Raw genomic sequence first — 19,319 nt, 5'->3', positions numbered from 1 at the left:
GTGGCGGGCGAAAATAGTGTTGTGATGCCATCAAAATGGTCACCAATGAAGACCTCAGACACACAATGACAGTTTTCTATCAGTCGCGGGTTCTCCGAGCCTGTATTGATCTTGACAGGCAACTGGCCCCTGGCTCGAAGTGCACATAGTTGTGATGGGAGGTTGTGGAAACAGACGGTGGCTACCTGATAGTCGACTCGGAGATCGGGTGCGAGGGTACGAATAATTACATCGTTGCCACCGTTCTCGGAATCCTCCAGTCTATCGCCGCCCGGCCATTGTAGATCTGAGTGGTGTCGGAGAGCTCGAGCCAGCCAGTCTCGGTAGAAGTCGCGTGGTATGCCGCGGATTCTCCAGGTGCGACGATTAGAATGCATGACGGGATGACGAGGAGAACGGCAAGCTGTCAACTGACCAACTCGGATTAATCGTTAGCTGAAACATGGCAATGACGGTGGTGCCTGTAACGTCCCCGGCCCCGTTTCCGATCACCCTTTGATCCTGATTACCTCGGCACTCACACACTCCCCTATTATTACCCTTAATTACCCGTCACCACAATGCATAATCCCTTTTCTATTAATATTTTTAATTCTCTAAAGGCATTGCTTTCTTTTAATACCCTTTTTATCTTTATTTAAGCTTTATAAATAGCCTTAATATTAATAAAAGCTATATTTAGGTTAATTTAAACCCTTTTTTTTATAATTCTTTAGCTAACTTTAATTTAAGCTTTAAGCTATTAATTTTTTTATAAAGTTATTATTAATTAAGTTTCTTTCTTATTATATACTTTAAGAAATTTTTTAAAAAATACTTATAATATAAGGCTTAAATATTTATTATAATATTAATAAGTAATTAATTAATATACTTTTTATAATTACTTAAAAGTTTTAAAAATAAACTTTAATTATTAAAAAAGAATCTTTAATATAAAGAATTATGTAATAAAGCTCTTTATATTATTAAATTTTAATAATTTATACTAAATTTAATAATTTTTAAGAATATAATAACTTTTAAGTATTTTATACTTAAATATTAGCTAAAAACCCATTACTTTTTACCTTAATTAAATATTTAACTTTATAAATACCTCCTTTTATACCTTATAATAATAATAAAAAAACCTTTTTTTTACTATAATTATTAATAAATTATATTACTTAAGTTAATAAAAATGCTTTTTAAAAGCATTTTTTAAAAGTAAAAAGATTATTATATTAAGGGGCTAAAGTATATATAATATATATATAAGTAAAAAAACTATATATATATAATTTAAATAATATTTTTATATAAAGTTAATAATTATATATATATAATGCTTATTAATTATAAGTAAATGCTATTTAAAAGGGTTGCTAAAGGTAATATTAAAAATAAAAACTTTCCTTAATTATTTAATAGCTATTCTTTCTTTTATTTACTCTTTTTTAATAGCTATAAATTATTAATTAAAATAATCCTTAAGGGTAATTAAAAACTATTATTATTATATACTTTTTCCCTTAAAAATAATAAAAGATTTAAGAACTTTGCTTAAGGTATTAATATACTTTATAAAGGAGGTTTATACTTAAGAATTAAAGTCCTTTTAAAGAAAAAAATTATTCTTTAAATAACTAAAAATAAAAGCATTCTTTAAGTAACCCTTTATTAGCCCTTCTTTATTAATATTTTATTAATAAGCTAATTAAATAAACTTAATAATAAGTAGTTAAAAAAGGTTAAATTAAAAGGTAATATTTTTTTTAATTATTAATAAAAATAAATAACCTTTATATATTAATTTTTTTAGCTTTAAAAAATAAGGTAAAAAAAAAAAAAAAAGCCCTTAGTTAATTTCTTTTAAGAAAAGGGTAATCTTTATTTAAAAAGGCTAATTAAGTTTTTAAAGCCTTTATTTTAAATTATATTAATATTAACCTTAAGCTACTTTAATTAATTATAAATAAAGTTAATAAAGCCTTTTAATAATTAAAAAAAAGCCTTTAAGAATTAATAATAATATAATAATTTTAAATATTATTAAGGTAATTATATAATATAATAAAAAAAATATGCTAAATCTTAATAACTTATTAAATTAATATCTTATCCTTAATAATAATAAAAATATTAATAATATTATCTTTAAAATATAGCTTTATAATAAGGAGGTTAATATTTAAGAAAAGTTTAATAATTAGAAAAAAATTCCTTATAAAGATATTAAGGAGTGTTTATATGGTAAGTATAAATGCGTTTATGCGCATACGTGGGTATGGGGCGATCGGGATTAGGGGGTGATCGGAAACGGGGCCGGGGACATTAACATACCTTAAGTAGAACCTGTATGACCGCAGGTTACAGATGATGTCATGATGGATTGGATGTTCCGTGCTCCACTGTCGTGCGTTTCATTCGTATCTATGCAAGGGACTAAGAGCAAATATCAGGCGGAGTCTGCAAACTGAGCTATGTAGTTCCGTAGATGGCAGAGGAGTATCGCCATGAGGAAAGATCCAGCCGCAGGCTAACATTTTGACGAGCGTGGTTCAAATCGGTTGAGCATCACAGCCACTCTCCTGGGGTCCTTTCTGTGGCTGACTACATCTCATGTCGTACGAGACTTCGGCAACAAACGGGGTGTTTGCCAAGAAGTTCAATCCGCAGATGAAGCTGAAGGTCTTTGTCAATGCTAAGCCAACACCATGAAGTCACGGCTGCCGCGAATCACCCTTTTAAACTATAACAACGAATTCTTTGCGGCCAAATGGACTGTATGGAAGCAATAGCGCCAGAGGGAACGTGTTACAGTACGCCACGGTAATGCTCTCGGCATTACAACGTCCCTCTTTTGGGTGTCTAGCGCAATAGGCTTTCTTGTGCCGTGACAGAACACTCGATCATTTACTACTTTGACGAAGCTCTCCTCGAAATAGAGCCTGTGAGTAATGGGGTTGTGATCAATAAGCCGTAGAAAATAGGAAGCAATGAGTCTTCCTGCCATGGCATTGGCAAAGGGTGAGAATCACTTTCCAAGTTAAGACCAGAACAGGCTGTTGTGAACAATGGTATGGAGGTGGATCGATATTTGCGAGAGTCAATGGCCACTTGAGCAACTCAGGCCTGTAAGAAATAAAAAGCGCTGCCAGTGTGCAGCTTAGAGAGTTTATATATTCTGACATCCCCCCTTAACCTATACACTGGGTTTATAATTATTAGGTTAGAATTATTGATTGCTTAGGGACTTAAACGCATAACCTCATGTGATCTTGGTATTAAAGTAAAGACCCTGGGTTGCTAAGCCAAGTAGAAACCTCCGTATTATTAATCAATTAAAGTTTGTTGCTCTTCCCAATAAGCCATCCGGGCTTATAACCTGTAAGAAATAAAAAGCGCTGCCAGTGTGCAGCTTAGAGAGTTTATATATTCTGACAAGGCCTCGGTGCACGCCATCGGGTTCGGGACCCATCGACAGCGAAATATTATCGTTGTTGGCTTTAGTGTTTTCATCGCGGCTTCCTGTCCAAATCTAATTCAAGAACTGCACAAAGCTATGCTGCCAGTTCAACTCGTGCCTCAACTCATGGACGAGCGTCTGGATGTCTCCCTCGGTGGAGCCCGAGGAGACGCACACCTGGTGGGGCCCGTCTTTGGGACGATCAAACATGACCGTTGACAGCATCATTCCGCGTCCCGTCTTGTCCCTCATGCCCCACTCCCACTCGGCCACGGGTGTGCGTACTACAGCAATGGCTCGTCGCCACTCGCCGTTGAGCACGTCGTAGCGCTGGATGTACCACTCCTTGCCGCTGTTTTCTCGTGCGGCGATCTCGGCCCACTGGTGCGCGACACAGCGCTGCACGGCGGCATCTGCTTCGGCCAGGGTGGCAAAAAGTCCGTCCTTGATGGCTTCCTCCTCCGAGTCTGTTGCTGTCGCAGGCGGTAGGGAGTAGACGTCCAGGCGCTCGTGGTTGGCGCCAGAGGTACTGAATCGGTCCTTGAGCACGGCTGTTTCGAGCGTGCGCGCGACCGTCTCCAGCTCGTTGGGAGTGGTGAGAGAGGCGGTGCAGTAGACTTGCAGAGAGGGTCGGGGGGCGCGGCTCTGTTGGTACGGCGTCGGTGTCACTGGGTTCCTCGGGGTCGGGAATCGGTCGCCGTGAGGGTGTGTACACGCTGACGAGCGGTACGGAGGGGTCCGAGTGCGACGCGAGAGTTTCAAGCCGTGGGCCCGGATTAGGACGTTGGACAGGCATCTCTTTGGTTGTGACTGCAGGTCGTGCTTGAGTCTGCCATCAATTTGCTTACAAGGCACAGCAGTCCCACAATATGGACGGCAGAAGCCGGAGGAGCGTTGACCCACAATCCCCTGCGCGTCTTCCTAGTTTACATTTTTTAGACCCTGCACTGAGATACCGCACATGAATCTCTTCTTTTCCACCGAGACCTTCAGCCCTTCTACTGCTATGGGTTCTGGCCATGTCAATCTTCATTGGTGCAGAGGCGTTTCAAAACCGTTGTTCCGCTACTTCCACTCAGATCACAAGCACACCTTTTCCCTGTTGATTCACACCCGATTCGTCACAAATACATCCTCCCGGTGAATAATACCGTGATTCACTATGAAGTCGAAGTCATCGACCTCGGATTCTGCAGTCACCAAGGATGCCCAGCCACACGCTTCGTCTGTTGTGAGAACACCTTGCCCATACGAACAGGGCAAGTCAGTCGACCTCTTGGTGACAAAGACATTTACTGACGAAATCGATGTTGGCCAATTGAGTGTAAATGTGACCAACCTCTATTCGATGACGGTCTCACCAGTGACGGAAATTGTCTACAAGAAAAAGTCGGGAGGAACACACGAAAGGGTGTTCTCAAAGTGTTTGACCGCAGATTCGGGCAGTCATTCCGCAAGGTCCCCTGGCTGCGCCAGTTAGAGTATCTGGAGCACACTGTGAACGCAGAAGAAGCTTGGCGTGGTTGCGTCCGCGATGGCAAGGCAGAAGCATTGTTCGAAGAGATCAGGACGAACCACAACACACTTCCGTGCGGCCCGGCAAAGTACTTCATGCAACGGAGGCCGGATCGAAAGGCCAGGTGGGAGGGGGCGCTACAGTACAACTGCCTTCGGTTCTTTGAAAACGAGACCAGGGCCTACGAGAAACTGGCCGACATCCAGGGGCGAAGCATCCCAAAACTTGTTGCCCATGTGCGCGTCCTCTTGGAGGCTGATCATCTCAATACCGAGGGGACGGAAGTGCAAAGCTTTTTCGCGTCAATGGGATCATCATGGAGCAGATAGAAGGGTTTAGCCTCGATAGCCTCCTCTGGAGCCCTTTGCCAGTGGACACATGGGAGGACGTTTTGCAGCGGACTGTCGACTCGGCCAACGAAATCAACATCCGTGGGGTTGTCATGAGCGATTGTCAACCTGACAATGTGATAGTCCAAACGAGTAGCGGGACACCGATCTTTCATGATTTCGCGCGAGCCAGGACTTGGGATCCGAAGGAAAACGATAAATGCATTGAAGCAGTCTGTCAGTAACTAACAATCCGAAACATAGCGTCCGGTCGCTGGTGACCTGTGTGGAGGAGGAGAAAGGGATCAAGCTGAGGATAGAGTATCCGGATTTGCACTGCATATTCAGCCTGTAGACCGAGGAGAGCAGGTGAGTAAAGAAATAGGAATAAGACAGAACTTCACTTTTGCGGATGATAGGGTTACTTGAAGATGGAATAAAGTAGACATGCAGACATTAAACCTTCAGATGGACACCTAAATACGTACAGGACGTTGACAGTCTCCCTGATCCTAGCCTAGTTGTACCTTCTCTACGGCTGACCAAGTATCCCCATCAAGCTTTTGACATTAATGTCTCCCAAATTAGCCACCAGAGCTGCAACCTTTTCAGCCGCATCCTCCCCATGAGCTGGCACGTACAGCCTCTTGAACTTCGCCTTGACACCATCCCAATCGATGGGCCTCTCCTTCTCCCCAAGTGGAAGCATGCACTCTTTCCTAACATCAGTTCCATCTGACCATTCCACCTTCAGTGTGCTTCCAAACGACTTTAGTGACTCGTCAACCTCGACGGTGATCTTTGAGCACAGCTCCTTCACGGCAGGATCGCTCCTCTTTTCATACACCGCCCATCCAAGATCAAGGCCGTAGAGATACGAAGTGGCAGTCTGGTAGTAGCTGCTGAATTGAGCATCGACGACAGTCTCGGGATGGACCTTGTTCGGCTGAGGTGCACCAACGATTCCAAAGCACGGCTTGGGCAGACCAACAACCATCTTGACGACTTCCTTGCCCTCGTTTCTCGCAACACTTCCAATCTCCGCAGCCATCTCAATTTGACCATGCGTCATCCTGCAGGCGGGGAAGGGCTTGATGGCAGTCACGACCAGCTCCCACCTCTCCCCCAGATCATGCACAGCAAGGGCGTTAAAATCCGCATTCTCGGCGTACGAGTTCAAAAGCCCGTTCCGTCCCTCGATGGCCTCAGAAGCACCAACGACCCCGGCCTCCGCCAGCTTGACGCACAGCAACGCATCCGCGGCCGCAAAGCCGGCATGCAGCCGCTTGTTCCAGCTCCCATTCTCAAGGTACTGCATGCTCCCCGAGGCCTTGGACACCGCCAGCCCGAAAGCGTTCTCCACCTCCGCGGCGGACAGGCCGCGCAGGCTGGAGATGGCCGCCACGGCGCCGAAGATGCCGCACGTCGCGGTGTTGTGGAACCCCGCCGCGTAGCCGCCCACGCCGGCGGCCTTGGAGACCCTGCATACGGTCTCGTACCCCACCGCGAGGGCGGCGAGGAGGTGGCCGCGCGCGAGGTCGGGCCTGTTCTCCGCCTCCGCCAAGGCGGCGGTGATGACTGTCACGCCTGGGTGGAGGGGCCCCGGGGCGTAGGTGTCGTCGAAGTCGAGGGAGTGTGAGAAGGCGCCGTTGAGGAGGGAGGCGGTTGACTGGGTGAACGTGGAGCCGTTGCCGAATATGGTCGAGTTTCCGGACTCTCCGACGCTCAGCCTTTTGAGCGCGGCGAGGAATGCTGGGGTTGAGTCGGCGTAGCTGACGCCTCCTATGGCCACGCCGATGTAGTCGAGGACCAGCTTCTTTAGAGTTTCGGTGACCTCATCGGGGACGGACGAGGGGCCAAACGTAGAGACGAAATGCGCGAACGCCTTGGTTGGGGACCGGACTGGGGAACCATTGTTCCCATTTTGATGGGCAAGAGGCTTTGACGGTTGTTCTGAAGCCATGTTGTTGACTGGATCTGGGAACGAGTAATGTGGTTCAGTTACCGTGTCGTGCGAAGACTTCTAGAGAATGGAGTTTCTCCATCTCGAGAGTTGCCGGCATTTTAGTATCCGGGTATTCCTAGCCTTTGCGTTACACCCGGCCATATAGCCGACCGGCGAGCACTACCGTTTCTCTACGGGAGGGGGTCTTGGGAGTTGGAGACACCGTCCGCCGAGGCCGTCCCGAACCCAAGCGTATTGTGGAGGCCTATTGTCGTTGCTGGACATGCACAGCGACAGTCCTCGGCGTTTCATCTGATTTTGTGTTGGTATCTATGGCAGTGAATGGGGATCACCTGCGAATAGGCCGTACTAGTGAATAGGGTGTACCAGTAAAGAGAGGGTTGAATAGGATGTGCTAGTTAATAGGGTGTACAGGTGATTAGGGAGCCAGAGTATGCCCACCTAGCTTCCAGAGTATGCCCACCTAGCTTCCATAGCACGCCCACCTAGCTTCCAGCGTGTGCCTATCTAGTACTTCTTTTTTTTAGTATTATATTAATAAGATTAAATATTTTTTTAAATAAGCATAAAGTTTACCTTATATATAAAAAGCTAAGGTAATTATTTTTTAATTTAAATAATACTTTTAAAATATAAGCTTAAAAAGCTTAAAGGGTATAAATAACTTAAAAGGCTTAAAGGGCCTTAAAGCACCTAAAGGGCTGCAAAGGGCGTAAAGGGCAAAGAGGGCATAAAGAGTAAAAAGGGTGCAAAGGGTAAAGGGTAAAGGGTAAAAGTAATTTTTAAGTTATAAATAAAGAGGTAGCTATAAAACCCTTTTAAAATAACTATAGCTATACTTTATTAATAACCTTATAATATTAATATTTTATAATGCGTATAACCAATTTCCTTATACTAAGTAGGCCAACGTTGGAAGCTGGGTGGGCGTACTGTGGAAGCTGGGTGGGCGTACTGTGGAAGCTGGGTGGGCGTACCCTGGCTCGTGATTAGGGGGTACTAGTGAAAGGGGGGTGGGGTTACTCACCCTATGTACGGCTTCACTTCAGGCATAAACAATCGCATGTTTGCCAGACCCAGTCTGTCCTGCCACATTATCAGCATCATTATCCAAGATGTGGTGCATGGGAATGATTGTCCAATGGCATGGAATATTTGCACCATGCCTTGTGCAGCAAGCGGGAAATTATCGAACTCTGGAACTTGGTAATCAGACATGTTCTCACTGGCTGCTGTGTTGAATAAAGAGGGGACCATGGCTGACGAAAGTAAGTGCTGCGATAACTCTACCTGGTGATTTTTATGTTTTTATATCCTTGCAGGCCTCAATGATCTATAGGTAGGTGTCTTTCCAAATAGTCCTCTATGAAAATGCTCTTCCGCAGTTTATGAGGGTCTCGTGTCATTCGAATGAAACACATTGCCTCTCTGAGCCACATAAACCTCAATATCATGCAACACCGCAAGAACATAACGACCTCTCAACAAGCACGCTGGCTCTCGCCTCAGTCTCCCAGAGGGTATGCGTTGAGGACTTGCCCGTAGTACAGCTCGGAATCCTTCCCGGCCAAGAAAACAAAGCTAGGTGCCACCTCGCTCGGCTGACCGGGTCTACCAATCCCAGACTGTTCCTTGCCGAAGCCCTCTAACTGCTCCGCCGGCCGTGATGCGGCCTGGATAGGGGTATGAACTGGGCCTGGAGCCACCGCGTTGACTCTGATGCCCTTGGGCATAAGCTGTTTCCCCAGCGACCGCGTGAATGATACGATGGCACCTTTTGTGGTTGAGTAGTCCACGGTCGTCGGGCTGCCTTTGAAAGCCTGTGTGGAGGTGGTGTTGATGATTCTGGAGCAAATTGTATGTAATTAGCTAGGATGCAACGGTAGATATGTCACACATATTTTACAGGCCAAATTCACCATTGAGACTGACCCTGTGTAAATGTAATCAGGGTGTCGGATGGTAGTTTGATATGTCAAGCCAATGAATGCCACGTCTGGGCTTGGTGTTCAGGTCTGTTGTGGGAGTTGAGGCATGGACTTACGAGGCACCCTTCTCCATGTGCGGGAGAGCGTATTTCGTCACAGCAAACATTTGCAGTATGTTGCTCCGAAATGTGCTTTCCACATTATCGAGATCAATGTCAGCGAAATTGTCACACATGATCTGTTTTGACGCATTGTTGACGAGAACGTGGATCTTGCCAAAAGTCTTGACATGCTCTTCGACAGCCGTCTTGCAGGCTTGGTTGTCCATGAGATTTCCAGGGATTAGGAGACACTGGCGTCCTTCCTTCTCTACCAGCTTCTTGGTCTCATCGGCGTCCACTTGTTCCTCTGGAAGATAGACGATGCTGACATCGGAGCCCTCTCTGGCAAACAGAACGGCCACCGAGCGGCCAATTCCGGAGCTGTGACTTCAATGTCAGTCGTCGTAGGGCTGCTCTAAGGAGCCCAAGAACAAGTTAAAAAATACAGGGGGCGCTACAACTCACTCTCCTCCAGTAATCAACGCTTTGTTCCCCTTCAACTTGCCTGCTGCAAGATATTCTGAGAACCCACCTTTACCTTCCAATTTCGTTGCTTCGCTAGTTGGCTTCAGGTCCTTTTCGAGACTATGAACAGGTCAGCCCGTGACCAACCCCTCAGTGGGGTCATTCATGGAAAAGAGGATGGTCTGGGGGCGAGGTCTTACCCAGGAAGACTCTGCTCTTGCTTCTCGGGCACAGGCTTGAATTCTCCTCGCTCCGCCGCCATGGTGACTTTTGAATGTGAAATCAATTCCGTAGATTCTTCGACAAGCAATAATGCAAAGGGATCTGATGCCTTTGTAATTTATAAAATAGCTCTAGTGTTCCGTGTTCTATTAGCGAAAGTGGGTGTGCAAGATTTCATGCTTTGGGAGATTCTTCTCATATTAGTAGTCACCTACTCGAATCCAGCGTGATGTCGTCATGTGTAACCAACTCATAGCTCCTCCATCACAATGACGACATGCTTAATACGTTTGTTCACTCTACCTGCATGAAAACATTCTGTACGGCCTTTACACAGCGAATTTTTTTCCTCGCAGGGTACGTCGAATCAATATGACAGGAACCAAATGCAGCATCAATAAAGCCAAAGGGCAAGACAGCCGCGGTGGGAAAACAAGGCAAATTAAAGGATCTGCATGGTTTGACGCAGACTCAGTAACCCAAATCATGTCTATGCTGGATCTATGGTTATTATCTCTGAGGCATATGTTGGACAAATCTGGCACAGGCACCTTTGCACTATTCAAGCACACCCGAAACTCAGCCCTGAATTGGGAGTTGAACCAGGTGGCAGTATCTGTGCACACGGAAGCGGGAAGACAAAAAGGAGTGCGTCCCCCGCCTGCACTTGTCCAACTTGTTCCCTCTCTCCAACTCCGTGTCACAGCTGCCACGCCACTGGCGCGCTGCTGGCACGCTGCTGACCACGGCACTGCTTTGAGTCACCCACCCACCCACTCCTGAAAGTCTTGGCATTTTTTGGAAAAGAAGGAAAAGACTTCGCTTGAAGTCTTGGCATTATTCAGAATAGACAGGAAGACTTCACTTGAAGTCTTGGCATTTTTTCAGAAAGCGTTGGATGGAATGTTTCTTGTTTGTTTGTTTTTTTCCATAGACAGGGGGCCGTTTTCTGGTCAGCGCCACGCGCAGAGGCACAACATTCACGTGCCGAGTCACGTGCCACTGGCACACGACCCCCAGAGACCCCCCGGGCCGGCCAATGAAGTTTATTTACCTATCACTCGATATGCAGTGCAGTGCAGTGGCCAGCAGATGTCATTTCCTTCGACAGTCGGAACCCTATCCCGCCTCTCGATAAAGTAGTGCAGGGGTTGCCGAGCCGTGTCATCGGGCCGAGATTTGATCGGCACAACTGTGAGTACTATATTGTACACGAGTCTCGTGGTAAGTCGGTCCAAACCTGCTATAGCTACCTACTTCGACTTTGGTATAAAGGAGTTCTTTCCTCTCCATTTCAATTACGAAAAAAAAAAAAAGAGGAATGGAATAGAATGGAATGAAGTAATGTGTTCGTACCTGAAGCTTGTGCACCTTTCCTCCCGCATGAGACCAACCAAGTTTGAAGCTATTCTGCTGTAGGGTTCAAGGGAAAGAGAAGCTACTGTTCATGACCAAGCGCCCTGGTCGGTGATTAGGCAGTCCAGTTCCTCTAAAAGAGATTTTATCATCTTCCTCCAAGATTTGAGTAACCACGGTTGACTTGTTCGCGCTGGTCATCAGCACCTTGAGCCTCTGTGGACCTTGAAACTTGTGGACCATCCATCTCAGCTGAAATGCAACAGAGCCCATGCCATCACTCCATCCGCCACGCGCGCCCTCAAACTCGGCAACCTCATCGATGATGCATAGAGTGATCTTGTTCGGGTCAATTTGCGAGAAAACAACTCCGAATATCTCGCAAAGGCCGTCCACATCGTCAGGCTCTACTCTGTCGTACAGCTCTCTGTCCAGTTGCAGGCTCTTGGGGAGAACATCGTCTGACTTGCGAAGCAGCTGTGCAAGTAGGCTCTTTATAAGCCCCAATGGCCCGGCTGGCAGGCCGTTCGAATCCAAGCCGTGGTGACCGCAATAGTATTGCAGAATGACTAGTGCATTGGATTCCGCAAAGTTGGAGGCGAGAGAAGCGCACAGGACGGAAAGTGGACTGGTCTTGCCGTTGCCAAGGCTCTTGCAGTGCCCGTCGACTAGAATGAGTCTGGACTCATCTTTCTGCATCCATTCGGTGAACTGTGCCAAAGTCATGATTTTCCGAGCCAGTTCACGGCCCTCTGATGCGACGTTGGTTCCTTGTTGGCGAATCCTCTCTACATCTTCGACCACGCTGCCGAGTTCAGATAGTTTGAAGTGCTGCAATAAGTTGTCTTTGGTAATCAGTATCTTCTCAGCCTGCATAGACTCCGGAGGATCTATACTCCTGCAACACCCGAGTCCTAGAACATGTGTCAGGGCATCTTTGAAGTCTGTGTAGTTGAGTAATCTAGAGGAAGAATCATGGTGAAAATTTACTGTGGCAATATTCAGTCTCCTCAACCAGTCGATAGAGGCCCGTCTGCATTGCGGATGACAAGAACTCCCGGAAACATTCCTTGAACATGTCCCTCATGTTATTGTCAGCTTGCAGTCGTGAGTCGCTTTGTCGAGCAGCGATGTCCCCGATGGCGCGCATCATGATATCGTGATGCCCATGAATGGTTTGGCGAGTCACCATGGTCTCTGATAGGGCTTTGCCGGACGTCTCGTCAATTCTTGCCAGTCGCTCATGCTCAAGTCTATCCACACAAGCTTCTAGGGCTGCATTAGCCCTCGTCACTGCGTTGGCTGTGTCATCTATGCGCTGTGACTCGACGGCAGGGATGCGGTGCATAGTTTTTGTGATAACTTAAGCCATCGATATGTCAGTGAGTCACCTGGAGTAGCCAGACTCTTTGTGACTCACAGGAACCATCTTGTGTCCGGAGTAGGATCTGGATCAAAACGCTGAGAGAATCCATGACGGTTTCGCAAAGGTTATGGACGGCAATCTTCAAGCTTTCATCACGAGAATATAGTTTCCATTTCTGAGTCGCGGTTGCGAGAAGTACTGGTAAATCCTCAAGTTGCCGGAGGATCTCTTCTTTGTTTTTGATACGGGTCTGCCACGCCTAAAACTCCACCATTAGTGATTAAAGACATCGCGGCAGCCCATGGGAACAGAGATCTAGAAGTTACCTGAAAGACCATCACTAGCCCCTGACGTAGTACACTTAGTCCTTCGTCATCTGGTATGACGCCTGCGAGGGATTTCAGAAAGTCTACTGTTGTATCCGCATTGCGTGACCAGGCCCTAACTTTGCTCTTCTTTCCCTTGTCATCATATGATGCCTTCGCAATGGCAATGCAGTCTAACACATCGTCCCATCCACATCCTTGTGGCTTGTGCTTGAAATCAGCAATGAGGTTAGTGTGAAGCATTGCCTCTGACAATGTCGAACTCAAAATCCTATGATATCGCTTAGTAGCTTTCAACGTCCAAATATGGCTCTACTCACTTTGATGGCAATGGCCTGAAAACGGCTCGTTGAGCATCATAGCGAGCCTTGGGCCTGAACCCAGCATGCAATTCATTTGCAGACGCAGCCTTAAATTCCTCGAATATCTCCACTTCATGATCGTTTTTCATTAGCTCGACAAGAGCTCTAGGAGGACATTCGGAGCTGTCCATTTCCTAATTCCTAGACGGAATCGAGGTGTTCACCGTGACAGATTCAAGTTTGAGTTGTGGCTATTTACAGAGAAATTTAGGAAGTGGTGAAGGCTAGTCTCCACCTTGTACGGACCTCTAATGCTTGGCCACTGAAAGTCGATCACGTCCACACAGCCTGCTTCATCGTCTAACGTGGCAAGTTGTGGGATGGTGAAGAGCAGTTGATGCAATCCGCCTCGTTGTGCTTACTCGACAGCAATTAGTCCCGCACTCGCCTACGCAGTGTCACCATGACCGCCCTGTTTGCATGCACAAAATGATAGTCAAGTTCCCTATCTGTCTGACCGCATGCCAGACTTGTTACACAGCCAATCAGATGACATCTCAGCATCACATCACCCGAAATATGGTGGGGCTGGTTCGCGAGCCTGCAGAATTGGTGGCAACACCACTTTCTTGGGGTGACTGGGGGATTCCGCCATTGTCGGCATCCTTTGCCGCTCCAATGTTGATACAAACTTGCAATGTCCCCTGGAATCTTCAACTTTTGCATGGTCTCTCGCCTCGCATTCTGTGTCTCACAATCTAAAGTAACTCTTCTTTCAGTTGTTTGGAAACCCCAAGGCCACCTGAGAGACCGCTGCCACAAAGTCAACTGCATTCGTACCACCTCTGGACATCACCGTTTGTCTATATAGCACTTGACTCCTTGTAGCAAATCCAAACTACACAGATTCAAGCGCGATGTCATCAGGCGGCTCAGACCCCGACCAAGCGGAAGACACGACAGTCCAGGAAGCTGGCCCGGATACTTCTAAACACTTACTGCCCATTTCCGCAACGGACATTACACCAGAAAGCCGCCATGAGACGCCTGACGTCTTTGAACCAAAAGTTCAAGATACTACCTCAGGAGATGTCGGCATCGGCCTTGACCTGAATGAGGGACCAATTCTGAGTGAGGTACAAAGCTCTCTCCATAAAATTAGCAATGGAGTAGAAGAGTTGGCCACAACAGTCCATGACCTCCTGGGTCTCTCAGACTCCGATGACTGCGATTATTACGGTCATGACACCGATGGTCGAGGAGCATTTTCATGGCGCAATTTCAAGATGAATGCCAAATGGCGACGACGACGTCGGCGAGGATCGTCGAGTGTGCAAGGAGATGCTCAATCGGCGAATACAAACGACGAGGCGGAAAACAGTAAGGAAGGCTCCAAACCCACCAAAGAGATCATACCTGAGATCAGGGAGTGCAATCTCGAGCAGTTCCAATCACGAGAAGCGGCGGACGGGCATAAGTTGTACTGCGTCGACATCCTGGTGGCAGGCGATTCCCTTGACGAGGATATATTGCGTTTCAGAGAGACCATAGCTAAGATTGAGTCCGGAAGCATTCAATCTTGGAAGCCGGACCACATACCAGATCGGACAGAGGCGCCAATCTTCGAAAACACTGGAAAAAAATGGATTCGACGGATCAGGATCAACTCTCGAGTTGTGCTGCAGATGTTGCGACACATTTGTCCTCAATTGAAAGGACACCGGGGTCGGCCGGCTATCTTCCATAGGCCGTTCCAGCTCCTAGTTACCTTGCACGAGGACTTGAGAGAGCAACTGGCCAATATGAAAAGACCAGCCTCCGGTGGCCGCAACGATGGAACGGACACAGCAGATTCGAAGGCGTGTGTGGGCTTGAGCACGTCCCGGAGTCCAAATTGGGACGATCGGATCCAGAAGCTTTGCGAAAACAAGGACGCCCTTGACGAGCTAGCCTGTTTTGTGGACTTCATGGAAACTCAAATCATGCCTGATTCACGACGATATAGAGATCCATCTGATCTACCAGAAACTGTTCGGTGGGAAGATCTCTGGTATCTCTTCAAGCCTGGCGACTTGATCTACGTCAATCGCGATATATTGGGTCACGATTCCTTCACCACAAGTGTACATGCACAACAAATTCTACGTGTCACACACTCCTCTCTGACCAACACATCTTCCGACAGAGGGCCTATTGGATTCGGAGGAATGCAGCATTTCTCTTTTCTCGGGCACTTCATTGAATTCAACGGAGTTTCTTATGTGCCCATGTTTTATATCTTTCGCTCCATCGCCCGATTTCGAGGCCAGATAAAGGTGACGGATTTGCCTACATTCCCAGTCTCTTACTTGAAAAATGACCAGATTTTAGCACAAGCAGTATCAGATGGGGAAACATACATCAGCCTGATCGAGGGACGTTCGGGATTCTACAGTGGCTGGACACAGACAATAAGCCCATTTGGGGAGCGGCTGACAGAGCAATCATCGGGAACCCGACACGCGAGCCCCGAACACATCGAGAGCGACATCTTAATTGACTTTCAGGAAACTTTCAACGCGTTTCCAGATTGGAGGCCCAGGTCCTACCAAATAATGGCCGATGAGGTGGAGAAATTGGGGACGGAGGTGTTCAGGCTCGAACGATCCGATCTCCCCGTACTAGAATGGGACAGACTGGGAAAAACAATCCACGACGACTCCGACCAAGAGCTGCGCATAGATTACACCGAATTGGTTGAAGCGAAGAGGTTCATTTCTGAAGATGTGTTGCGGCAATTCAAAACAGAGAGACCAACCCCGACTGGTCAATACCTCGCGTTATTGCCAAGACGCTTTTTCGCATACGCTGTGCTTGAACGCAAATTTGTCCAACTGAATACCCGCTTTGTTCGCAATGCAGATGTCGAAGCGAACGACAAAGCTTTCGAGAAGCTGGAGATTGACCGCAATTACAAAAGGCTCATCCTCTCACTTGTTAAGTCTCACTTCGACAAGATCGAGACTGAGAAGACAACAAATGTCGAAATCGAAACCCAAGATTTGATTCGAGGGAAGGGAAAGGGCGTTGTCATTCTTCTACATGGAGTTCCAGGTGTTGGCAAGACGGCAACAGCAGAAGCAGTTGCGCTCAAATGGAAGAAGCCTCTGTTCCCAATCACCTGCGGAGATCTAGGATACACAGCTGAGACGTTGGAAAAGTCTCTACATGAAATCTTCCGATTGGCTCATCATTGGGGATGCATTCTTCTACTCGACGAAGCCGACGTCTTCATCACACAAAGGGAGAGACATGATTTGAAGCGGAATGCTTTGGTGTCGGGTAAGAGCCAGAATTCTTGCTTCGAATTTGATCTTGTGCCCCAAATACTGAAAACTTTCCAGCATTCCTCAGAGTCCTGGAGTACTACAATGGCATCATGTTTCTCACAACTAATCGAGCAGGTGTCTTGGACGAGGCCATCAAATCAAGAGTACACTTGAACCTCTATTACGACCATCTTACTGAGGAGCAGACCGTGGCCATTTTCAGGCAGCACATCCAACGTCTCAGGGACATCGAGAAGCAGAGAAATCCAGACGCAAATGATCAGATCATGGTCCTTCACAAGGAGATCATTCAGTTTGCTAAAGACCATTTCAATCATCGTGACAACCACGGCTCGGGCAGCAACTTTGGCAGGTGGAACGGGAGGCAAATCAGGAATGCATTCCTCATAGCCTCTTCTCTTGCTCACTATGACAGTGAAGATGAGGGCGAGGATGAAGACAACGACGAGTTGGCAGAGCCAGGAAGAAAGAAACAGAAGCAACTCGGTCGCAGCCAGTTTGAGGTCGTCGCTCAGACCACTCTCATGTACGACCAGTACAGAGAGGCGGTTCACGGCAAGTCGGATGAGCACGTCGCTTTCGAAAGGGAGGAGAGGGCCATTTTATCTCAAACCAGGCCACCCACACCAGTCCGGATGAAGAATATCGGCAAGGGCTTTGGTTGAGAAAATTTGGAACAAGTGGCGAGAGAGTGGAGGTCTCTGTAGCTGTATCTCCTTGGATATCATGTCATCATCGAAATCAAATTGCCATTTCCTGATAGCGGCTGCAGGGATAGATAAATGATAACATAGTTCACTGTTGTATTGGCTCACCTCTTCCGCCCGTTAACGGGCAGGAAATGCGACCGGGTGTTCATCCTACGAAAGGACATAGCCAGCGTCAGTAGGTGTACATCCTGGCCTCCCCTTTCAATCAATTTCATGTCTGATCTAAAGACTACATGTTGATAGGGTCTCCAAATGCTTAACTCCAGCCATTACTTCAATAACTACACGGAGATCGAAAAGAAAGGTGAATGGAAGATTGGTGGAATCCGAACCTGGGAGCAAATTTTGCGTGTGTGCAGGTGTGGAACAGTTGTGCGTCCCCGCGATGGGGGCACGTGGGGGACACATTTTGCTGACTAGGTAAGCACAGCAAAATCAACGAGAATAGCCAAGTGGTCGGAGTTACATGCAGGAATGGCAACCCCTCAATCTTGAAAATCACATCCTAGGGAGATCGACGCAGTTGGTGGGAAATCCCTCGAGCGAAGCAGCCGCAATGAATGAGGCTCAACGGGCATCAAACCAGGCAAAGAAGCTTAATTCAGGTACCTTTGAGCCGCAGGACTGGGAGATCGGCAGAATCCCGCCGCCCATCAATTTTGGGGTGCACCGGGGTCCGAGGTCCATGTTGAGACGAATGAGACCGATTTCTGGAACAGCGCAGGGTCATGAGACGCCGACCCCTGAGGCGCCCCCCTTTCGCTTCGAAATAACCTTAAACATCGCTCGAATGAACTTGTCCGTTTTTACGCGGACTAGCCGTTGGCGCGCCTGGAATACGCTCCTCGTCTCCTTAAAAGCGGCCGTGGCAAGGTATTTACGATGACTCGTGTCGTCTCATCCCTCGATTGTCACACAGACCCCTGCGGCGGCAATGTCAAACCTGCAAGTGTTCAGGCGGCGGCTTGGCGATGGCTTCAACGTTGGATGGTACTCGGGTAGCTTGGGAACATATAAACATCGAGGGAGAAGCACTCGACTTAGTGTGTTTCTCTGAACGATATCGGCACATTCTCGTTGAACGCCTCTCTTCATTCTCTACCGCCGGTCGTTTGATTTGCTTGTAATATTTTCCAAAGTTTCGATTCTTTCGCTACCAAATTTTCACTTTCGCTTCTCGAACTCTTAATCCGCCCTCCACTTTCTACCAACCAGAATGAGGTTCGCGTACATCGTCACAATTTTCGCCGCCAGTGCGTCTGCAGCCAGTCTGCAAGCCCGGAAGAAGGGCAGAAAGGGCGCCGCCTCGGGAGCAGCTGTTGGTGCTGCTGCAGGAGCGGCCGGAGCCGCCACCGGAGCCGCCACCGGCTCATCGAACACGGCTGCGGCAGGGGCTGTCCAGAGGGGAGACTCCACACTGGTTTTCAAGGAGGATGGTGGCATTCCTGGAAACGAGTGCCTGACCTTCCGCAACAATGGTGGGTTGAGCCATTCAAGCATTTACAAAAGACTATGAATACTGACTGACATCCTTTCCAGGCGAGATCGTCGATGCGGCTTGTGTGAACGAGGCAGCCGACCGACAGATAACCCCCTCCACACTTAACGGAGCCAACGTGCTCCTCGTGCAGAGGTCTTTCACCGCCGGCTTCAGGCCCGACCTTGTCGACGTGCAGGCCTGTGTTGGCTTCAACGGCACCACCTTCCGCGCAGAGGACTGTGCCGCCAATGGCATCGAACTGGTCAGCTTCGACCAGGCCACGAACCAGCTGGTTGCGAGCGGTGGTGCCTGCCAGAGTGGCCATGACGATGCTGCTCAGCTGACGGTTGATGAGACGGGCCAGAACTGTGCTACTCTCACCACCACCACTGTCACGCCTACGGCCCCTGAATAGGATGTCTCTGAACAAGGGGTCTCTGAACAGGAGGTCTCTGAATAGGAGGTCTTCGAG

The 19,319-nt window shown here is 47.6% G+C and overlaps 7 protein-coding genes across 7 annotated transcripts; 3 read left to right on the top strand and 4 right to left on the bottom strand.

Moving 5' to 3' along the window:
* Positions 1-3,523: 3,523 nt before the first annotated feature.
* On the bottom strand, positions 3,524-4,247 carry INS49_014341 (uncharacterized protein; the record flags this gene model as incomplete). Its single annotated transcript, XM_043175032.1, has 2 exons — positions 3,524-4,033; positions 4,107-4,247. 2 exons carry the CDS (start codon positions 4,245-4,247, stop codon positions 3,524-3,526), a joined length of 651 nt encoding a protein of 216 aa, XP_043021977.1.
* Positions 4,248-4,613: 366 nt separating this feature from the next.
* Positions 4,614-5,296, top strand: INS49_014340 (uncharacterized protein; the record flags this gene model as incomplete). The annotated part of the gene is made up of 2 exons (XM_043175031.1): positions 4,614-4,840; positions 4,888-5,296. 2 exons carry the CDS (start codon positions 4,614-4,616, stop codon positions 5,294-5,296), a joined length of 636 nt encoding a protein of 211 aa, XP_043021976.1.
* Positions 5,297-5,828: 532 nt separating this feature from the next.
* Positions 5,829-7,259, bottom strand: INS49_014339 (uncharacterized protein; the record flags this gene model as incomplete). The annotated part of the gene is made up of 1 exon (XM_043175030.1): positions 5,829-7,259. The coding sequence occupies one exon, from the start codon at positions 7,257-7,259 to the stop codon at positions 5,829-5,831; it is 1,431 nt and encodes a 476-aa protein (XP_043021975.1).
* Positions 7,260-8,767: 1,508 nt separating this feature from the next.
* On the bottom strand, positions 8,768-10,018 carry INS49_014338 (uncharacterized protein; the record flags this gene model as incomplete). The annotated part of the gene is made up of 4 exons (XM_043175029.1): positions 8,768-9,107; positions 9,307-9,672; positions 9,757-9,876; positions 9,957-10,018. The coding sequence occupies 4 exons, from the start codon at positions 10,016-10,018 to the stop codon at positions 8,768-8,770; spliced, it is 888 nt and encodes a 295-aa protein (XP_043021974.1).
* A 1,382-nt stretch (positions 10,019-11,400) lies between these two features.
* Positions 11,401-12,809, bottom strand: INS49_014337 (uncharacterized protein; the record flags this gene model as incomplete). Its single annotated transcript, XM_043175028.1, has 3 exons — positions 11,401-12,248; positions 12,325-12,696; positions 12,755-12,809. 3 exons carry the CDS (start codon positions 12,807-12,809, stop codon positions 11,401-11,403), a joined length of 1,275 nt encoding a protein of 424 aa, XP_043021973.1.
* Positions 12,810-14,245: 1,436 nt separating this feature from the next.
* Positions 14,246-17,322, top strand: INS49_014336 (uncharacterized protein; the record flags this gene model as incomplete). The annotated part of the gene is made up of 2 exons (XM_043175027.1): positions 14,246-16,649; positions 16,712-17,322. 2 exons carry the CDS (start codon positions 14,246-14,248, stop codon positions 17,320-17,322), a joined length of 3,015 nt encoding a protein of 1,004 aa, XP_043021972.1.
* Positions 17,323-18,583: 1,261 nt separating this feature from the next.
* On the top strand, positions 18,584-19,262 carry INS49_014335 (uncharacterized protein; the record flags this gene model as incomplete). Its single annotated transcript, XM_043175026.1, has 2 exons — positions 18,584-18,845; positions 18,907-19,262. 2 exons carry the CDS (start codon positions 18,584-18,586, stop codon positions 19,260-19,262), a joined length of 618 nt encoding a protein of 205 aa, XP_043021971.1.
* Positions 19,263-19,319: the final 57 nt, after the last annotated feature.

The sequence above is a fragment of the Diaporthe citri genome (genome assembly GCF_014595645.1).
Source record: "Diaporthe citri strain NFHF-8-4 chromosome Unknown scaffold_7, whole genome shotgun sequence".
Lineage (NCBI taxonomy): Eukaryota > Fungi > Ascomycota > Sordariomycetes > Diaporthales > Diaporthaceae > Diaporthe > Diaporthe citri.
Note: the sequence above shows the minus strand (reverse complement) of the source record. Positions and strands in the feature narration are given on the sequence as shown.